General features: G+C 59.6%; 1 protein-coding gene across 5 annotated transcripts; it reads right to left on the bottom strand.

Annotated features, from left to right (window-relative positions):
* Positions 1–770: 770 nt before the first annotated feature.
* CYP26B1 (cytochrome P450 family 26 subfamily B member 1) lies at positions 771–19897 on the bottom strand. Of its 5 annotated transcripts, none has more exons than XM_089922314.1 (6): positions 19593–19897; positions 15882–16106; positions 6827–7102; positions 6413–6589; positions 4661–4945; positions 771–4275 (listed from the first exon to the last, which is right to left on the bottom strand). In XM_089922314.1, exons 1-6 carry the CDS (start codon positions 19794–19796, stop codon positions 3883–3885), a joined length of 1560 nt encoding a protein of 519 aa, XP_089778440.1. In that variant the 5' UTR covers positions 19797–19897; the 3' UTR covers positions 771–3882. The 5 variants fall into 5 exon arrangements, with proteins under 5 accessions (XP_089778440.1, XP_022416980.1, XP_089778443.1 ...); XM_022561272.3 differs by having other exon boundaries at positions 6413–6568; positions 19593–19896; XM_089922317.1 differs by lacking the exon at positions 19593–19897 and adding an exon at positions 19376–19574.
* Positions 19898–20903: the final 1006 nt, after the last annotated feature.

Here is a 20903-nt window from a genome sequence, read left to right as displayed (position 1 = left end):
GACCACCCTGGACGTTCCTTGTCTGGCAGTGGATGACGCCCTTCGCTGGGTCACCTATGGGCTTCCGGGACAGTCAGGCGGCAGAGCAGCTTTTCACGGAGTGTGAGAATGGGCAAAGAGGACATGGTTTCCGTCGTCAAGTGGGCTCGGGGAGCCCTGCAACCTCTGAGCTCTACACTGTTCAGTCCCTCAGCATGCCCAACCCCAGGCTCAAGGTCCTGAGCAGTCCCGCAGTGAAGGAATCTGCCCAGCGCTGTTTAAGCTCTTCCCCAGACTGATTCGATCCCAGAATCCATTTGCTCCTGCAGCACCCATGAAACAGGCTCTGAGAAGTGCCTCACGGCGCATGAGGCTTAGAGTCGGGAGAACTGGATTCTGCTCTCGTGGCTCATGTGTGCCACGTGGCTGTGGACATCCGTGTCCTCACTCGTGTGAACAAGATGGACTCTGCAGTGCTCTGGTTGCCACGTCCAGGACCGAGACACCTGGCCCAGCCAGGCCCGGCCACATGGCCAGGGACGCGGCCCCCAGCTGCCCCATGCTGCAACAGGTCTCTGGGGACAGTGGCCCTCCAGGTACATCCTCCCCTCCCCAGGGAACCTACCGCTCACAGGATACAGTCACGGGACCTCTGTGTGCTTTCATGCAGGGAATGGGGGCTGGCCCCTCAGGGCAAACACTGCGGGGAAGAACTTCCTGCCTGACAAGTGGGACTGGGTGTTGTTGAAGGGAAGGTGGGTGGACGGGAGGATCCTTTCAGGGAGCTGGGAAGGCAGAGACCAGACAGCCAAACGAGGGTGAGTCCTCAAGGTTTATTATAGAAGCCTATAAAAGAGCCACATTGAGTATTTCCAAAATCACAAAATGCACAACTTTTTTTAATATGCAACATGGAATATTATATACAGATTAAAACCACGACAGCGAAAACACTCACACGGTACCAGTTTCATATCAAAACAGAACACACAAGTGCTTTTTCAATATTAAAACAACTGTGATAAAAACATATTAACATTTTGAACCATGTTTACAATAGAGGAAAAACTTCATATTTTACTAAATAACAAATATTTAACAGCAGAAACTTTATACTAAATATCTATTTTGAATTATAACAAAAATAGTACTTATAATAGTTTATAAAGACAGACACAAAATTATAACATTTATGAAAAAACAAGTTTTGTGTATAAAATTATATTATAGCGATCTGGGCAGGGTCAGGATGGTGACCAGAACACAAATGCCAGCGCCCAACATTGAAAGTGCTTCAATCTGCAAGCCCATGGCGGGAAGAGTTTTGTGGGGTTTTGTCTTTTTCATGTCAAGTTACAATAGTAGGAATGGTTAAGTAAGAACACATCACCCATCTGATGCTACCTCTATAAAACCTACACACTAGCACACAGACACGGATGGATGTAAAGAGGAGACACGGGTGAGTCTCAACATTGGAACCCTCCTGTCAGCCAGTCAAGAGCTTTCTTCAGTTCCCTTCTTATTGCCTTTGAGACCCAGCGGGGCAAATGATCCTTCCTCCCTCCCTCACAGGGATCCCCTCGGCCTTGCCTTCTCTGCCCCTCCCAGGCTGGTCACCCAAACCAAAGGCCACTGAGGTCTCCCGCAGCCTTCCAGCTCCCTGCCCCTCGCCGGGGCCAGGCCTGGCAGGCTTCCTGTCTGAAGCTGCACTTACTGCAGTCCTCGATATTTAGGCAAAGACATTTGGTTCAGGGCAAGCTGGGTCAGCTGAGAGGAGCATGAACCTTCCAGACACCGGGCTTTTTTGTAGGTAACAGATTCTGGTGCACCATGCAGCTGTCTTCAAGCTTTGATGAGTCTTTACACATTTTTGCCTGTTTTTCAGAATGGGGCGGTGGGGTGGGGGAGATTGAGAGATATTACTCATTTTATTAATGTCAATTTTTGCCAATAACGTCTGTGCCGCACTTGCCTTTTAACAGTGAAAAGGTAGGAACCAAATGAAAGACTTGAGAATGGGGGTGACAGAACAGTCCGCAGGCACGAGCCATTCCTGTAAAGCCCACCACAAGGCAGGTGTGCATGGGGGCGGGAGCCGGGGGCTGCCGCCTGCCCACTGAACACCACTGGGGGTGCCACTGAGCTGCTCACACGGGCCACTGCTACGGAGAGGCAACCGGGGAATCCACGTCCCGCATTCTTCTTCTGTGTGTTTTTGATTTTCTCCTAAAGCGGATTGACCGCTTTTATAACATCAAAAGCCAACAGAGAAACACGAAAAGCAAAGAAAAACTTGAAAACAGACAAAATCACTTAGAGACTCACCAAAGGCCCCAAACCATCCCCGGGAGGCATCCCTAATTGCTAACACTCAAAGTGCCAGTGGCAGGAGCTGCTCTTCTTTCATCCCCTGACCAGCCGGTTTTCAACCAAATCACTTCTGACAAATCACACGTACCCTCCTCCTTAGCTCTCGCTGCAGCGCCCTCCTCAGCTGCCTCAAGACCAAGCAGAGGGCCTGAGTCAGCTCTGAGGAAGGGCTGCCTTCTGCACTCACCTCCCCTTGCTTTCACCTGGTCCCCGCACCCCTGAGCTGGGCCAAGCAGACAGTGGCATAGAGGGGGGAAGGGACTTCAAGGACACCTTTCCAAGGGCAAAGGGCAAAGGGTGAGGGTTGAGGCAGGGACGACGGAGGCCCTGGCTCCCCGTCAGAAGAAAGAACCCGTATCCTTCCCTATACTCACTAGCCAGAGTGGGGGGCACTGGGGTGAAGAGTGACCAAGTGGGACACGGCAGCAGCCTCCAAACCCCCGGTGATCAAGGTTTCTGACAGAGCAAGGAGGGAGGCGGTGGGCCGTTTCCCCATCCCCACCAGGGGACAAAGGCAGATGTGCTGGATTTCACCTCGGGAGTGAGGCTCTGAGGTTGAACCCACAGAAGGTCTGGCACCTGGGGGAGCTGCTCGACCCTAGGCCGGCGGGGGGCGGGGGGGGGTGGCTGGGTCACTTGCAGAAGTCCTGCCGGGGACAGCTGGGATGGAGGCCAGGGGATGGAGGAGATACTTGTTCCAGTCCCAGTAACACCAAGATTCGGTTATATTAGTGAATAAATATGGGGGTGGGGGGAAGGCCATCCATGAGCCGAGGGCCTTGGGTGTATGTGTAACAGGGAGCAGGGTGGGCTCCAGGCCGCCTGGCAGAAAGGTGCGGGTGTCAGTGCACGTGCCCAGGGCCACCAGGGAGGATGCTGGGAGGACAGGGCCTGGGGCTCCTTTGCCCTAAGGTCAGAAGAGAGAAAAAGTAGCAGCAATAGGTAATGTCAAATGTCCAAAACGGCAAGGGGTGGGCCTCCAGGCTGGTTACAGCCTGGCCCCACCCTGCCAAGGGTGACTGGTGTTCTATTACCCAGGATGCTGTTCCCCGCGGGCACTGGTGGCCACACCGGGAGGGGCACTCGTCCCATCTGAGCCGAGGCAGGAGGGGAAGGGGTGCTGAAGAGAGGGCCAAAGGGGGCACCTCTTTTCCTCCCTCCCCCCACATCAACCACCTGACCTCACATGAAAAGAGTCCGAAAGAAAAGGGAGGGGAGACACCAGTTCAGAACATCACAAGCAAAGGCTGCAGCACAGCCGACATCTAACACTGTGATGGGCATGCGGGGCGGGGGGCCAGGCCCTTTCCCGGGGGAGCTAAGCTGCTGGGGACTGGAGAGACTAGAGAGAAGCAGGGGCCAGGGGGAACGCCCGACCCCGGAGAGCCCTTTTGACTTGGGGCAGGTTTGCCAGGGAGGGGAAGAGGGGCGGGCAAGGCCTGGGGGGCCCTTCCTCTTCCCCGGGCTCCAGCCCCCTCCCACACACAGGTTTCTACCCTTCCATCGCCTCCCGCCCCGAGGCCTGGCGCCCTAGACCGTGGCGCTCAGCATGGCCTCCGTCTCTGGCAGGATCTTGTTCTGGTTGGAGTCCAGGCCAAAGAACTTGACACTGAGGCCATCCACAGGGTGCAGGACGGGGACCAAGGTGATGCGGGGGAAGGTCCGGGTGGCCAGCTCGAAGCGGCTGGTGCTGGCCAGCTCCACCGCCAGCACCTTCAGGAACAGCTTGGCCAGGTGCTTGCCCAGGCAGGTCCGGACACCACCACCGAAAGGGAGGTAATGGAAGCGGCCATCCTTGTCCTCGCTCCGCGCCTGACCGAAGCGATCAGGGTCGAAGACGTTCACGTCCTTGAACACGGGTGCCGTGTCATGTGTGTCCCGGATGCTGTACATGACACTCCAGCCTTTGGGGATCTGAAAACCCTAGAGGCAAGGCGGGGGCAGGGGTGGGATGCAGTGGTGAGAACCAGAGGAGGTCTGAGAGGACCCAGGACCTTCTGCCTGCCAGCCCCCACCCAGATGTTCCTGGAGGCACCCCACTGTGGTCCCCGGGGGCCTGGCCAGCCTCCCCTTTTGGCATGTCAGTCCATCTACTTATAGATGTCCCCATGCAGCTTCACAGCGTGCCCAGCTGGGCTGCATCTGACCCAGCATCTGGGGCAGGGTCCCTGCTGGGTCCCTCCCGTCAGCCTGAAAGCTCCCTGAAAGCAAGCACCGTCTCCCCATGAGGCTGAGGTGCCCCACAGGGAGCTGGTCTTTCCCATCGGCCAACCCCCCCCCACGCCACAGCCCATGGGCCCAGCCTCACGTCGAGCTCGAAGGTCTGCAGTACAGTGCGGTAGCCACCGGAGACGGGCGTGAACAGGCGCATGACCTCCTTGATGACGCAGTCCAGGTAGTGCAGCCCACTGAGCGTGCTGAGGCGCAGTGTGCCCTCGCAGGGGCAGCCGCCACTGTGCAGGATGCCCTGGGCCCGCAGCTCCTCCCGCAGCTTCTCCAGCACGGCCGGATGCTTCAGCAGCTGCATGATGAGCGAGGTGCTGGCGCTGGCGGTGGTGGCGTAGGCGGCGAAGATGAGCTCCAGCGTCCCGTCCTGCAGCAGCAAAGAAGCACCGCTTGCAACCTGGGTTCGGCCTGGTGGCCCCAGGCCACCCCTCTCTGCCGGTGCAACCCCTCTCTGCCGGTGTCCCCCAGGCCCCAGGGTTATCTAGCTGGGCCCTGCTGCTTCCTCTGAGCCTCACGTTGCTGAGCCATTTGGGCCACGATGGACAGAGGTCACGGGTCCAGTCCCCTGGCTGGGCCGAAGCACGAGCCCAAAAGTCCCTTGGGGAAGGGCTGCTTCTCACTCACTGCCGAATTCCAGGGCCGGCCTCAGCCGCCCTAATGAGTGCAGTGAGCTCACAGCAGAAAGAGAGCAAATCCCAAGGAGCAGGCACTGTGCGGGCGAGTGGGGGTGAGGTGCAGGGTCTCAACCTGGGCCTCCAGACTGGCAGCCCCAGCTCCTTCCTCCCTCCGCAGGAGGACATCTGGTAGGTGGTCAAGGGAGCTGAGGGGTTGGGAAAGCAGTCTGGGGTCATACCCACGAGGACCTGGGATGGAACTGCAGTGAGAAGGCTGAGGGAAGGTGGTCCCCAGAAGACGTAGAGCCCCTCCAGGGTCCTCTGGGGAGCAGTGGCCCCACAGAAAGGCCCCACCAAGTTATCTTGTTCCAAGCCCTGCATTTTACAAATGTGGATGCTGAGCCCAGAGAGGGGAGTGAAAGAACAGGTCCTTTACTTGCCATGGCACCACCTACAAGTCACAAAACTTCTTATGAAATGGGAAAGTCTTTGGGGCTCCTTCCTGGCTCATGAGGAAAAAAAAAAACTGGAGCTAGAATACAGGGAAGCAGAGACAGTAGGGACAGAGCAGTCGGCAGTGAAGTGTCCACAGGCACCTGGCAAGCACGAGAGTGGCAGAGTCTAGACGAGGATGAACTAATGCTCCCTCCTCAGGTGGAACATCCACCCTAAGAAAGGGCAGGCAGGAAGCCCTTCTTGGAGCCCAGTGTGGACAGTCTTGGGGCCAGCAGCCCAACTGGGCATCGCCAGTGCCAGGCAGGCTGGGAGAGTGTCAAGTGCCACCCACTTGAAAAGGCGGCTCTTCCCCAAGGGCTGAGGCTGCCCTCCTGCAAGTGGCTTCTCCTTCTGGGCCTGCATTCCCCTAGGTGACCTCCTAGGGCTACTGTGACCAAGAAATGCACTGAAATAGTGAATACTGGGGTGGGGGGCTGGCTGGGGAGAGTGAGGGGGTCAGCGACGCTGCGGACGCCGTGTCTGTTCAGGGTTACTAAGAACCAGTTTTCGGTATCTTTTCCAACATGGTAGATGGGACTGTGGGTGGGATGGAGACAGTGGGGCCCAGCTGCTGTGAGGACCACTCACCACCAGGACTGAGTGCAGAGCAAGCCATGGGGAGGGCAGGGGCGGCCCCGTCCGTGTGTGTGCTCCCACCCTGAGCAGCCCCAGCACAGAGCGCAGGCGTTTGTGCTGCCTGAGGTGGCTGGGGAGGGGTGCCCCACCTTCAGTTCCTGCATGGTCATCTCCTCCCCGTGCTCCTTGCTGCTCTCGATGAGGATGTCCAGTGCATCTGAGTAGTCCTTGCCCTGCGTGCACTGCAGCTTCTCCCGGATCGCCTTTTCCAGGCCCTTCTGTAGGGTCTGTCGTGCCTGAATGCCCTGAGGCGGGGAGGAGGCCATCTGGTTACCCAAGGGGAAGGGCAGGGTCACTGAGGGCCTCCTCCCAAGGCCGGGCAGGGCAGGGTGGGGACTTTTCTGAGAGTTCCCATCTAAGCAGCAGTGACCCTGGGGGAAGGCTCCCGCTGAAACCTCCCCTCTGTCTGTGTGACCAGTGACCATCTTAGCAGTCAGCCGCCCCTCCCTCAGGGTGGGCTCACGGATGCCCATCTCCTCTCCTCCCAGGCCCTGGGTGCTCACCCGCCGGTAGCCACTAAAGGGCAAGTCGACAGGCAGGGAGAAGACGTTCTCCACAAACTGCTGGTAGACCTCAAAGAGGTGCCCGAGGTCCTCCTCGGGGATGCTGAAGCCCAGCAGCACTCGGATGGCCATGCGGAAGGTGAGCTTCTGTGCCTCCTGGTACACGTTGATGGCCTCGGGGTGGCTGCTCCAGGCACGTAGTGTGTCCTGGATCACCAGCTGGATCTTGGGCAGGTAGCTCTCCAGGGCCTCGTGGCTGAAGATCTTGGAGAAGACCTGGAAGGCAGAGGGTCAGATGGACTCTGGCCTGCCCGCTCGGCCCAGCTGAAGCACTCTTCCCACGACCGTGATCAGGGAAAACTCCAGGTCCTTACCCTGACCAAGCTCAAGCCTTGCCGTCTCCAGACACAGTCCCTCTGCTGGCTCCTCTACTCTGAACCCCCCTCCTACTGCCCACGTCGTGGAGGGGAGGCAGGGGAAGGACGGGATTAAAACATAGTTCATAAAGTCGGGACATTCAACATCACTCACAGGGTGACCTGAGCTGGCATTCCTTCCTGAAACCCCAGAAAATCATGTGCTCCAAATAATGGCAAAGCCCGGGGACTGGGCAGTCCAGCTGCCAACAGGTCTGCAGGCGATGTGGCCATACCAGAGTGGGGCGCAACACAAGAGGGCGCTGGGCAGGGCTGGAGGGGAGGCTGCCCCTCCACTGCAGGGGCCATTCCCGAATGCCCAGGCCACGGGGCAGACGTGCCCAGGAGGAACAGAACACAGGTGAATGGACTGAACAAGGAAGAGGTGGAAAGCAGTAAGTGGCTCTTTTACTCCACTGATGGGAGAGCAAGAGAGTCCAAGGCTAGACTGCAAGCAGGACTTCCTGAGACCCAAGACTGCTCTCACTCCCTGGGAAATACCTACTGGGTAGAGATCGTAGGGGGTTTGTTAACTGTGCCATCCAAATGTCTTCAGTGTGGCCGGGTCTGGAGGCACGGGGATGGGGGCAAGACTTCCCACCTCAAAAGATCAGAAAGCCAAACAGAAGGCCTTTTAATTTCCCACATCTTCCCGGTCCATTTTAAGTAGCCAGTGAGTCCCTGTTTCCACCTCCCTCGCTTGCTATCCTCCTGATTCCTGAGCAAGTTCCTCAGCCTCCCTGCCCCCTCCTCACCCAGATGCCCCTGCGCATAGTTTCACGCTGCTGCCCGGGGTGTACGGCAGAGGGTAAGATGTTAGTTTATTTACTGTTGGCCGGTGGGTCACACGGGCAACCAACAATGCTTAGCCCCGACCCCCAGAGTCCAGAGCAGAAGGGGGTGCCCCCACCGGGGCCAAGGGAAAGTTCACCGGGGAAGTCAAGGGTGGGGGGGGCGGGCAGCGCAGAGGAAGGAGACAAGTACTCCTCTAGCCGCACCCCCATCAACCCCACGCAAACCACACACACGCGCCCACCCTCCCCTCCTGCCCCCAAACACAACCACCGCACAAACTGTAAATGTGAGAATTTCCCCTGCAGTCAGCTCAAGGAGGAAAAGGTAACATTTTCCTGGCCTCAGCCCTGCATGGCTAATGGGAGGGCTGGTTTGCAGAAATAACAGTGCTGGCCCTTCAGTGGCCCAGCCAGGCGTTCACAATAGCACTTTCATTCCGAAATTCCCGGTGGGCAGAGGGAGGGAGGGAAGGAGGCCGGTGAGGGGCAGAAAAGCCAGCACTGTCTGGGGCTGCTCCTGCTGCTAAGGGACAGCTGAAATGTAGAAGGATGAGGGGAGGTGGCCAGGGGCAGCCCAGGCCTGGCCAGGTCACTCACACCTTGCTCAGCTGTGAGGGCCCCGGGAATTTCCAGGGCCACCTCCCGCCAGGGTTCTCTCTGCCTCAGCCCTGCCCCCCTGGACCCTAGTGTCCTTAGGATGCCAGGTTCCACTCTTGGTCTAGGAGTTTTATGGGTAGGAGTGGGGCCCTGCCCCAGAGCCCATCACTGGCCTGCTAGGGGCCCTTATGAAACAGCAAAGAGCCCACAGAAGGAGCAGTAAGTGGTCCGTGGGAGCCAAGCAGGCTCATGAGGGATGCAGGATGATAACTCTGTGGCTGCCAGGTGTCGGTGGGGAGGCTGGAGGTAGGGCAGGCAGGGGCAGGGGGGCCATGTCTGGCCAAAGCCAGCCAACCTAGGGCAGAGTCAAGGGCATTGCCCTGGAGGGAACGTAGCAGGGGCTGGTCAGGGCCCCCAGCACACAGGACACCTGGACCCAAAGGTGGGCATGTGGAGGGGGAATCAAGCAGAGGCCCATGCCGACCAGGACCAGCCGAAGTCAAAGCCAGCTAGGCTCCTAAGATGCAGTGGGTGGTGGGAAAAGGTAGGCTGGGCACCCAGAAACCTGAGTTTTATTCCCGGATCATCCACCAACTTACTGTGGGATCATGGCCAAGTCACCTTGCGGCCTCATGGTTTCCTCATCTGTAAATTGGTAAGGTTGAACCAGGTGATCTCTGTGGTCCCTTTCAACGCACAGATCACACGAACACCAGTATCCGTGTGTCCCTAAGTAGACGCTATGCCCTCAAAGAAGCCCAGAATCTGGCACGGCAACAGTCACCTGGTGTAAGTGCCTGCCAGGCCCCCACTCACACACCTCGTATGCGCTACGGTGGCTCAGGAAGGGCCATCCCAAGGTTACCAAAGGGGGAGCTCTGAGGGACCCCACTGCACCCCGAGGAGTGGCCAGACAGGACCCAGGGACAAGCCTTGCCCCGTCTGTCCCAAAGGTTACATTCCCTGCGCCCTCTAGCGATGGCCGGCTGAATCGCTCCTTCTCCAGCCTTGGGGGCCACGGAGAGCAGGAAGGACCCAAGGGGACCTGGGACTGGGCAGAGCGATTCCAAGGGCAGGGGGTCCACACCTGACCTCTAGGTGGGAAGGGGCCCTGAGCAAGGTCAGGAGCTGAAATGACTGCAGGAAAGCCTGCACCTGCAGGCCCCCCGGGGTGGGGCTTCTGAAAGAATTTCAGCCACGACCAGGGCTCTTACCTTGACCCAGAAAGGAGTCTAACTGGATGCTCTGGGGTTCCTTTCCTCCTGGCTGTCCCATGATTCTCCTCAGAGGCCCCCAGAGGTGGAGAAACTACCCAGATGAGAAGCCGAGCAAAGGCAGATTGCGGGCACTCCAGGCTCAAGGGGCTTTGCTCGGTGGTCACCAAGTCCATGCCCCTGCCTCCCGCCCAGCTGTTCCACAGGCATCAGAGCCTCCCAGGCGCCGGGAAACTCCAGGGCCTCATCCCTGGGACCGTGCCCAGGGTTAACAACGTGGGCACTTCCCAAATCCAGGGCAGTCCAGAAACCACCGCCCACCACAAAGGCCAGGAGGAGGCGGAGGTGCTGCCCAGGGCACAGGAAGGCCTGGGCACGTGGGGGCGATCAGGGTCAGGACTTGGGCACAGGGGAAGGCACCGGCGGAGCAGCTCATCGTGAAGAGGGGAAGGGTTCCCAGAGGCCCCAGAGCCCACGGCCTGACCGCAGTTGCAGCAGGAGCCAGGGCTGCTTTGTTTCCCTCTGGGGCTTCCCTTGGAATTCCCACAAGTGAGCCAAGAATGCTGGACAAAGGTCACCGGGAACCAGCCTGGCTCGGGCAGAGCCCTGCACAGGGAGAAGCAGGTATGGACATCCCATCAGGGTTGGCACTGGGGAGAGCAGGGCGGAAGTGCACGAGAGACCTGGGAACTCCAGGCACATACCCCGAGCAGGACGGGCTCTGGCCTTGAAGGATGTGCTTGGAAACCCTCCCCCAACCTCTATGGGTTTTCCCAACAATGCAGTTGGCTCAAGAGCCCACATCCTGGGTTCTCCCTCTCCCTGCAATAAAAGCTGAATCCATAACCAGGGTCGGGGGAACCACCAGGGGGCTTGTCAAGGCTCAAACTCTGTGTAATTGTTCCTACAAATGTCTCCCCCACATCCCCAGGCCTCCCTCCCCACTCCTGCCTCTTAGCCAGCGCCCCTGGGAGGGGAGTCGCTCACTGGACCCCCATGACCCTGCATGCTGACCCGCTCAGCCCGATAACCTCCCCTTCTCAACTGGCAGCTGTGGATGGATGGAGAGAAGGATGGGCAGCCTCAGAAGCAGGAAGAGCCAGAGAGGGGACCCACTCCCCGGTCCAGTGACTCAGACTGGGAGGAATGGAGGCAGCTGCCCGGGAGGGTGGGGGCCTAGGCAGGCCACCCCGCCAAGCCACCAGGGCCGCGGCCTGAGGAGTGGAAAGAATAACAGAGGGCGGGCAGCCGCCGAGGCAGCTGTCCGAACAGCGCAGGGGTGAGGCCAAGGTGCGCACTTTATGCTCAAGTAGGGGGAGGACAAGAAAGGACGTCATCCCTCAGCTGCCTGGCATTTCCACTGGACCTCCACTCCACCCTGGCTGCCTCCCGAGCCAGTCCCCACTCAGCCCCTCTGATTGGGAGAGGCTGGCCAGATCCCCCAGCCTGGGTATGCCCCTTCTGGGTCCCTAGCATCTGTGGGCAGAGTATCTGTCCCCAACTCAAGTCCAGCTCTGACTGTCCCCCCAACTCTTCTACACACAACAAAAGCACATTGTGGATGAGGGGAGAGAGCAGCACTTGGCACATACCTGCCGGGCTCTGAGTTCTGTCCAGACCCTCCCATCCCTCCTCCAACCATAGAAAAACCCCCTGAGAAAGCTGAGGCCCAAAGAAGGAAGGGCTTTCCCAAGGTCACAGTCTGGGGCACAACTGGCCACACTCACCAGGGTCCCTGAACACCCTGCCTCCCACCAATCCAAACCCCGCTGAGCCACCCTCTACCAGTCCTGGGGGCTCTTGATGTATCTAAGAGCTAGAAGGGGACGCTCCTCTAGGGCCCAAATTTATTCTGAGGGTAAGGCCAGCTGTTTCGGCTACTCTGTCAGCCCCTGGAGGCACACCCACCCTGCCCTTCAGCCCCAGGAACCTGGAACAGATACAACTGGCTTAGAGGGATCAGGGCCAGAGCAGACCCCAGCCAAGCCTCCCCACTTCCAGCCAAGGCCACAACTGTCTCCCAAGGCTGGGAGAGCGAGCATCACAGCATCACAGCCTTGGACCCCACCCTGCCCTGGGAAAAGGACGCGGAGGGGGGTGAAAGGGAGGGCCCACACCACTCACCCCTGCCTGACACAAGGGCACGCAGAGGGAGGAGCCCACTCCCAGGCGCCCTGGTGGCTGGCCGTGGGCACCCTCCCCCGCTGACCTTCAGAGACATCCGCTCCTGCCACCTGCCCCCTCAGCAGCCCCTGATGCTACAGTAATTTTTGGTGAAGGACCTCCGCTGGCAGCACAAAGGCTCCGTGCCTCTGCCAGGGGGTGGGGACAGAGCTCCCAGTAGCAGGGCTGCCTGGCCATGCCACCGCCTTCCCATCCCACACAGGTGGAAACTTCTGCCCTGAGCTGAGCCTGGCAGACATGACTTTGAAGCCAGAGGCTGTGCAGTGGTTCAAAGGCCACCTGGAGCCAGTCTGAGCCAGCCTCCCCCAGGACCCCACGACCATGGACCCTCTTGGCTCTGCCCTCCTGCTAAGGCACCTCCTGGCCTCTCCATCCCGACATAAACCCAAGCCTACAGAGGATTTCTGAGGCGAGTGCGGTAACCCTGAGCCTGAGCTCCTCCCCGAGCCAGGACGGGGCCCAAAGGCCAAGTCAGTGAGGATCGGTGGGTGGGCAGGCCAGGCTTCTTAATTCCTATCCCCAAAACGTCTGGAGCTGTTCCCCCACCTCAGCCACGGGCACAGAAGTCCCTGAAGCCAGGGGTCAGGGTAGGAGGGGCAAGAAGACCACTCCTAGGGTCTCTCCAGTCCAGAGTTCCAAAGCTAAGTTCATCCTTGGGATGCACTCCAAGTTCTCTGACAGAATCTCAAGGCCACTGCCTGAAATGCCCTGAAGATGCTGGCCCTTTGGTGCAAAGAGGCCCAGCCCTATCTCCAGAGGAAAAGAGGAAATGTCTGATCCTGGTGTGTGGGGTTGGGCACTGGATGCTTCCAGAACTACCCATGACAACCACCCCCCTTCTCTGGTAACCCTCCCGCCCCATCTTTCCTATCAGACTCCATCCACCCTTCCAGGGCAATTCCCAGCTTCTTTGCATACAAAGAGAGATGCAGTCCCTCCCCCATGAACCAGAGACCTCCTGGCCCCAGGTAGGGAAGGGGTAACAAAGGACGAGGGACAGAATCTGAGGTCGCAGCTATAGGGACACAGGCCTGGCTTCCAGAGAGGATTCTGTTAGATTGGACAAGGTATTCTGGACATTCTCCCTGGCAACCCTACCCCTCCCTCTTGGCCCTAGACCACCAGGGCAGACTGGACAAACACCTGGAGTGCAGTGATGGCTGTGAGGAACCCCTTTCCCAGCACACCTGGTCAGACCTCCAGAGAAGGGGTGGGGTAGCAGCCCCAGCGGAAATAGTGACGGTCCTGGCTCCCCGCCAGCAGGGCCTCAGCACACCTGGCCCCCACTTCCTGCGAGTACATCGTAACCAGGCCGGGCCTGGCCCAGCAGCCCGCTCTCCAGCCAGGTCCCTGCTTGCAGCGTGGGCTGGCTAAGGCAGTGTGAGTGGTACAGGGCAGTCCCCACCCTGGCCAAGTTGGGTCCACTGGGCATTGGGTCCAGCAGACTGGCCATTCTCTCCAGGACCAACCTGTGTGCCTCTGAGTACTCTCTTCTCATCTCTCCAGCTAGATTCTACTTCTTAAGGGCAAGGACCAAGTTTCCAGCTTCTATGCTTGTATCTAATCTAAGGCCTGCTACTCAGTAAACTTAAGTTTATGGAACATCGATTAGAGATTTGGCGGGGGAAGGATGTTTTCATCTGCCCATTTAACATAGGACCCACACACATGCCACATAGCAAGCACACAACTAGCACACAGAAACCCTGCTTCGGGTTCCCAAGCCTCTATCAGGATGAGCTGGTTTCTGGCTGCTCCCTTATCCGCAAGGTGCTAGAGGGCAAGGGTGCCTGAAAGAGAGAGACTATCTATGCTTCATCTGTGGTCCTCCTTTCTGGCCCCACCCAGGTCCCACGCCCTCACCCTGTCCCTCACTCCAGCTTCCTCCCCTGCGTATTCCTCCAGCAGCATTCATCTGTGCCCCCCTCCTTCCTCCCAAATGGATGATGTAAGCCAAAACCTTGGAGCTTTCCAGGAGGGCCCTCCCCACCTGGAGGCCCAAAGCCAAGTCAGGCAGAGGGTGCAGGGAACTGCAGGGCAACAGCCTCTCCCCAAAGCCCTCTGCACCCCCAGGGTCTCACACTCAGGTCCTGACCAAGCCTTCTTCCCCCCAGCACTCCTCCCCACCTCCACCCTGACCCTCAGCTTCTGGCAGCCCCAGGTGGGCAGGGCTGAGGAGGGCTCTACTTGGTGGCTTAGAAACAACTCTTCCCATGGATGCCTGTGTTGCAGGCCCTGCCCTGCCTTTTCTTCCTTTCCCGACCTGGTTCAAGTCCCTCAATCTCTCCAAGCCTCGGGCTCCTCTTCTGTGAGAAAGGGACAGTAATTGCGTTCTTGTCAAAGTCTTTATAAAGATAAAATGAGAAAGCAGCCACATTCTTTGGAGCTGGGTTTCTGCGGCTCACGCTCTCTCCTAACTCTTTGAAATACGCTTTTGGTGGAGTCACAAAGACTAAGAAAAAAAGGAGTGTTCGGCATATTTGAAGAGCCCCCATTCTTGAGCCTACGGGCCCCCTCCCAGCCACTCCCAAGAACCCTCCCATCTGACCCCAGGCTCTGTTAGCTGCTTCCTGCTCTAGTGAAGCAGATGGGAAGACCACTTTCCCAGCCCCTGAAATCCGTGCTTTAGTGGGGGGGGGGCGGGGGGGGGCGGGGTGGTGTACGTGCTGACCAGTCCCCTCTGATTTTTCCTCCTTTTATCTGTTCCGGAGAACTACTCTTCGCAGGCAGTTCGAAAGACGACAGATTCTACAGGATGAACTCCTCTGTTCACACACAGACGTCCGGAGGAGGGGTCTGCCCCACCATGGCCCTCTCCTGTCTCCCAGGCTCTGCCACTTTTCCCGGAGATCAGAGGCTGCCTCTCCCTTTCCTTTAGGTTTCAAACTGGGTGAGTCTTCTGACCCAATGGAAAAAGTGAAGGGAGGGGAGGTCGTGCAGCGCTGCCCCTCCCCACCCCCGCACCCCAGTCGCGGCCGCTTTAAGCCGGCGGGCCGGCGCCCCGCCCGCCGGCGGCTCAGCTTTCGGGTTACTGCAGTTCAAACAGCACGTGCCGCCCGCGCTCTGAGCCGCAGCGGCGGCGCTGCCCTGGGAGGGGGCGGGGAGGCTTGCCCCTCGCGCGCTGGCTCGCCTCCTCCGCGCCTCTTCCAGGCGCTCGGGAAATCCACAGGATAAACACCCACTTTCTCTTCCTCTTTATGGGAGGGGGTAGGTGCGCTTTGATCCCCCGCCGCGCGTCGGCTCGCCGAAGTTCTCCCACCCCCTCGCCCTTCCCCCTCTGTCCAGACCGGTGCGCGCAGTGGCCCAAATTTCACCTCACCCCTCCCAGGCAAGGCCCAGCAACCTCTGCCCACAAGGTGCCCCTAGCCCCCGCGCCTGCCCGCGTCGCCCTTAAGCAACCTGTGGCCGGGAAGCTAGGCGTGATTTTAGAACGATCCGTTAACAGTCCTCGGAATTCCAGGGGACGAAAAGGAGGAGCGCTGGCCACCGTCCGCCCTCTCTTTTTTCCAGGTTTGTGGAACACGACGATGACAGGCGTTGGACGCCCCTGCCGCCGCATGTTCAAGTTGTCCAAACCAACCCCCAATTAGCCACCCGTTGGGCCTGGCAGTGCGCACGGCTTGGTGTCTTACCAAGAGGGCAGACCCGGAAGAGGCCTGTACAGGCCCTGGATCTGGGATCGCAGCCGTCTAGGCAGGGAGCTTCGGGATCCTCCCACATGGTGTGCAAATGGGGGCGCGGATTCTGGTAGGAACGTCCCCGAGTCTCCGAGAACTCCTTACCCCGAGGGAGGTGCACGAGAGAAGAAGATCAGAGCACGGTTGCGGGGCTCTTGGCCTAGAGTTCTTACCTTGCGCTTGTTGCGGTGGATATCGCCGATGGAGTTGGCCACCGTGTTCGGGCCCAGCAGCATGCGTGTGCTACGTGGCCACTCGGTGCTCACGAGGTGGTGCTCGCCCATGAGGATCTTGCGTACATTCTCCGCGCCCGTCACGCGGATCAGCGGCCGCCCGAGCAAGTGCGTCTTGAACACGTTGCCATACTTCTCCCTCCGCGACGACTGGAAGCCAGAACCCTGCGGGTGCCACGCAAAAACTTTCTCAGGGCCCACATCTCCAGATGGGACACCTGGGAGGCCCAGCCTCGAGGGCCCGCGGGGGAGGGGCGGAGGATCCCACCCGGGGCACCAGTCCCCTACCCCCCCCCACACACACGCATGCACGCACGTAGGTTTTATTTTTCACAGCATGCATGAGAACTGGGGCCTAGAGGATAATCAATAAAGCAAGGGGGCGAGAGGCCCAGGGCAACCCCCCGGGAGGTTGTTTTTTAGTAATGACTTGCGGGAGGGAAAACATATCCTGGACTGCAGGACCAGAAGCTAGAACCTCCGCCTCCCACTTCCCCCGCCTCGCGCTCGGGAGACTCTCGGAATAAATATTTCCAGGCTCCCGGCCACGGGCTGGCGAGACCCTGCGGGGTGGCCGCAGGCCAAAGATTATTTATAGCGGCGAGCGGTCGGTGCCCGGAGGCAATCACTACAGATGGGGGTTGGGGTTTCCTCCGTTCGCTGGTGTGGGCCACGAAGGGACACGGCGGCCCTCTGAGGGCTCCGCAGGGTCGAGTCATGGGCCGGCAGCCGCGATTTTCCTAATGCAATATGCCCTGGAAATAACTGAGGAGGACTTTCGTCGTCGCCCTGGAGTCTGGGACGCGAGAGCAGAGGAAGGCGCTTCCCGATGGGCGGGGTAGGGCTGGGCGGGGCCGCCGTCTCAGGTAACCGGATCCCCGGTGGCGGCAGCGCGAGCAGAGCGGAGCCAGGCCCCGGCCCGGGCCCGGCGCTCGGAGGAGCTGGCTGTGTCGGCCCCACGCGGGTACCGGAAACAGAGGGGACCTCCGAAGGGCGGGAGCAGGGGCGTCCCGCTCACCTTTGACGAAGTAGCTCGCCACCCCACCCTGCATTAACCCTTCTCCGGCCAGGGCAACAGCCGGTGAGAAGGGGAGGGGCGCCACCTGTCAGGCCGTCCCGCCTGCCCGCCTGCAGACGTGCGGATGCCGGCTCCAGACCTGTGGGGTCATGCACTCCCCGAAGGGACACTCCGCTTCCTCTTTTCCCGGGTTGGTCCCCCTCCTCACTTTCCCTTCTTCCACGGAAAAGCATTCGCCAGTTAGATGTGTACACACCCCAGCCCTGCCGAAAAGTGACTCTGCAGAACCCGGAGCCCTAATCACTTTTCCACGTGTGCCTCCGGCCCGGGCGCGCGACAGGGAGCGAGCTCGGAGCGCCCGCGCCTCCAGGAGGGGGACTGGGCCGCGGGGGACACCGCCCCACTCCCAGGTTGGCGGGTCGGGGAGAACTCCCGCCACCCTGCCGCGGTTCTAGACGGCGTCTACCCCTTTAAGAGAAATCAAGGCGAGGGTGGAGGTGCGACAAAAGGGGGCAGAGAGCGGGGTTCCCTCCCTCGGTCTGCTGTACCGGTCTCTCTCACTACGTCTGACTCTCCTCTCCTGCGTTTCCTCTGTTTTTCTTTTCTTTCGACACAAAAGTTGGGTTGTGAATTTTCCGAGGTCGCCGCCGCCTTTCTCCCGCGGCACCCCCTCCCCCGCCTCTGATCTGCCTAACTATAATTAAAGTGCGTTTTTTGTGGCATTAATAAAGAGTTATTTGTCCGCCGTTTCCACGGTTTTCACAAAGAGGACTTTCATAGGGGCGGCCGCTCGAGCCGCGAGTCCAATTTATACAAAAATGTTGTATTTTTAGCCCTGGGCTCTGTTTAGATGGCGCACGGTGGAAACGGAGAGCCCTTGGAGGTCCCCCCGTAAAATCTGATAAATGACTCCGAAAAAATAAAGCTGGGATTCAGAGGGCTCCCATTAACCCCTTCAGTGCTTCTCTACACTCATCTCCCATTTCCTTCTCACCTCAGAGTCAAGGGCCCCGGGGGCGAAAAGATTGGGTGGCGTAGGCCTGCTTCCCCCTCCCCATCTTACGTGCGGGTCGGACGCGGAGCCCCAGAAGCCCTTGTGGGATTCGGAGAAAAGGTCAGGGGACGTTGGTGGCGGGGGTGGGGTGGGGGCGGTGAGGAAGGGGGGGCGGTGACAGACCGCGAATTCTGCAAATTGGCTCTAATACGGCAGGGGCCGACGCCCCTGTGAATATATTTTATTTCCTAAATTCTCGGCCAAAAGCCTAGACCACCACTGCAGTTAACCCTTTAAGTGTGTTGGCACGGGAGAGGCTCTGGGGATTTCTTTACGGCAGCGGGGCGGGGGGAGGTCCCATTGGTTGAAGTGAACCCCACCTTGTTGCACGAACAGGCCCCCAAAGAGATGGGCTGATACCGGGACTTGGGAAAACCGCAGGGCAGAGGAACCTCGCGTGCCCCTCCCGCCCCAGCTCTGCTGTCAATTGGCGCGGGGCGGGGCTGCGCAGGGTGTATGTGTGTGTGCACGCGGATTACACGCGTCTGTTAATTTCAAGCCAAGCTTTCGCACTTCTAAACTCACAGGTCTCTGCGTTCACCTCCCGCCTCCGCTTTCCCGGGCCGAGACTGTCTGTTTCAGTACAGCCTACCTTCTGCTAACCCCTAACAGCATCTGCCGGACAAACACGCGTGCACACGCCCACACAACACACCTTCCGCGGTTAACCCAGAGGACCCCCCCCAAAGAAAAACCTGCTGTGTATCGAATTGCAAAAGCGATTATCTAGCACTTGAGGATGTTAATTCCAGGTTAATCTCCCCATTACCTACCTGGGTCTGGTCCCCGACGCGCCCACCCCCATTATCACCAGCAGTGCGGGTTGTGTGGCGTCTCACAACAAACACAAACGCACTCTATGGGTCTCACACACACCTCTCCCAAGTTACTCTCCCCTGCTAAACTGTCCCCACCCAGTAAGTAAATAGACCCTTTTCTCCGAAAGCCGAGAAACCTCGGGTCTCAGGCTTCTCATTTTCCTTGGGTTACCTCCTTCCTCCCCCACCACAAAACACACACACTTTCTCAGACCATAGAACGGGGCTATAGTACCTGGCGTGGCCGGTGACGCGGCGGGAACACAGCCCGGGTCTTAAAGGGGCAATCCTGGCTGCCACTGGCCCACTCTTTCTTTCCCTGACTCAGTTTTCGGGTCCCAGTGACACCGCCAAAGCCCGGGAAGTCGACGGTGACTGGGGCCTGGAGCGCGAAGGGGAGGCGAAAGCGGCTCACGACTGGATGCCCCCTCCGGCTCGCGCTGCGCGGGGAGCCCCCAGGACGCTCGACGCACCCCTGTTGAGTCGCTCGCGACTGGAAAAAGTCGGTCTTGGGAGCCCTCTCGGATTCGGGAACTTCTCTTACCAGCCCCTTGAACCTGCGCACCCGGCGCCAGCGGGCTCGGAACCACTCCGCAGGCGGGCAGGGGAAGCCCGGGCGGCTCAGGCAGAGAGGAGGGAAGGGGCGGGGCGGGGACCCGTGCCTTCAGGCTCCCGGCGCCCCCTGGCCGGCCCGCGGCTCCATCCGCCTGGTGCTCGCCGCTAGCGGACCCTGGAGAGCAACGGAGCTAGAGCGCCCTTACCTGTAGCAGCCAGTGGCCGGTCTCTCCGATGAGCGGGAAGCCCATGGAGCCCTTAGGGATGGGCAGCTTGCAGCTTTTGTCGCGGGTGGCAGCCCAGCGCAGCTGCCACAGCTGCTGCGACACGGCCAGCAGCAGCGTCACCGACACCAGGCACGCGGCGAGGGTGGCCAGCGCCGACACCAGCTCCAAGCCTTCAAAGAGCATGTTGGCGGCCGCTCGGGGGATTGGCTGTGCTGGCCGCGGCGGGGGAGGGGAGGGCCAGACGAGAAGGGACGGGAGCGGCGGGGGAGGGGAGGCTGCCGCCGGGGGTCCTGACACCTCCGGCCGAAACAGAAAAGGAGCAAGGAGCCAAGGGAAGGGAAGGGAAGTGGAGGCTGCGAAGGGAGCGGAGACAGTGGGGGGAAATCGCCTAAAAGAAGAGAGAGAGGAGACACGAGGCGACTCGGAGTGTAACTTTGTTTGTTTGTTTGTTTGTTTGTTCCCTTATAGCGGACTTAGGGGCTGCTGGAGGGGTGATGAGACGAAGCCGTGAATCAAGCTGGTGGATTAGCTCTCCCCGCAACCATCACACTCGGAAAACTTTGGAAAACTTTGTCCAGCGGGAGCCTCTCTCGTAAGCCCCTTCCCCTGCTGGCGGGGGGGGGGGGAAGAGGTGGGGACAGAGAACTAGCGGAGAGAAAGTGCGATCGATTTGTCAAAAGTTTTCCCCTCAAATTCCTAGGTTAAAAAAAAAAAGGAAAAAATCCTGAATTCCAACGAACCCAGAAACTTTGGGTGCGAGAGGGAAGGCTCCCCGGCTGAGGCGAGTGGAGAGGCCGAGCCCAGCGCCCCTGGGCTGCCCTGGGAGGCGCGCCGGAGCCCCAGAGCCGCCGCTGCACCCCCGAGGCGGGCGCGGCGGGCGAGGCGGCGCGGCGGGCGCGGGTGCGGAGCCGGCGGACCGCGGCCCGGACGGGACGCAGCCGGCGACAGAGCCCCGGGCGGGCGCTGGGGCGGCGGCGGCGGCGGCTGGCGGGAGGGGTGAGGCGGGGTGGGGTTGGGGGAGGAGGTGAAAACCCGAGCTGGGCTATTGTATCAATTAAGAAAAGGCAGTCCGTCCCGGGACGCAGTCTCTCGGCTCAGGAGTTGCTGCTGGGAGAAGAAAGGGGGGGGGGTGGGGGGAGAAAGGAAGGCAAAAGGAATGAAAGAAGGGAAAAAGCAGGAGGCAGGATTTCAGGGCTGATGGTTTTAAAAGCTTCTCTCAATGTGAATTTGTGCCTCTGAGAGCCAGGCGATGCGCGTGTTTATATAGAGCCGGGAGGCTGCGCCGTGGGC

This window comes from Delphinapterus leucas, chromosome 13 (assembly GCF_059928025.1).
Source record: "Delphinapterus leucas isolate spDelLeu-1000000601 "Yukka" chromosome 13, BTC_Dleu_Yukka2, whole genome shotgun sequence".
In the NCBI taxonomy this organism is placed as follows: domain Eukaryota; kingdom Metazoa; phylum Chordata; class Mammalia; order Artiodactyla; family Monodontidae; genus Delphinapterus; species Delphinapterus leucas.
The sequence above is the reverse complement of the archived record's forward strand: the minus strand, read 5'-3'. Positions and strand labels throughout refer to the sequence as shown.

What these genes read in the sequence shown, in the direction of transcription:
- CYP26B1 (XM_089922314.1), bottom strand. Translation starts at nt 19,796, where the DNA reads ATGCTCTTTGAAGGCTTGGAGCTGGTGTCGGCGCTGGCCACCCTCGCC. An exon ending in TCCACCGCAACAAGCGCAAG is followed by an intron (nt 7,103 to 15,881) that starts GTAAGAACTCTA and finishes TCTGCCTTCCAG; the next exon opens with GTCTTCTCCAAGATCTTCAG. An exon ending in CCTTTAGTGGCTACCGGCGG is followed by an intron (nt 6,590 to 6,826) that starts GTGAGCACCCAG and finishes TTGGGTAACCAG; the next exon opens with ATGGCCTCCTCCCCGCCTCA.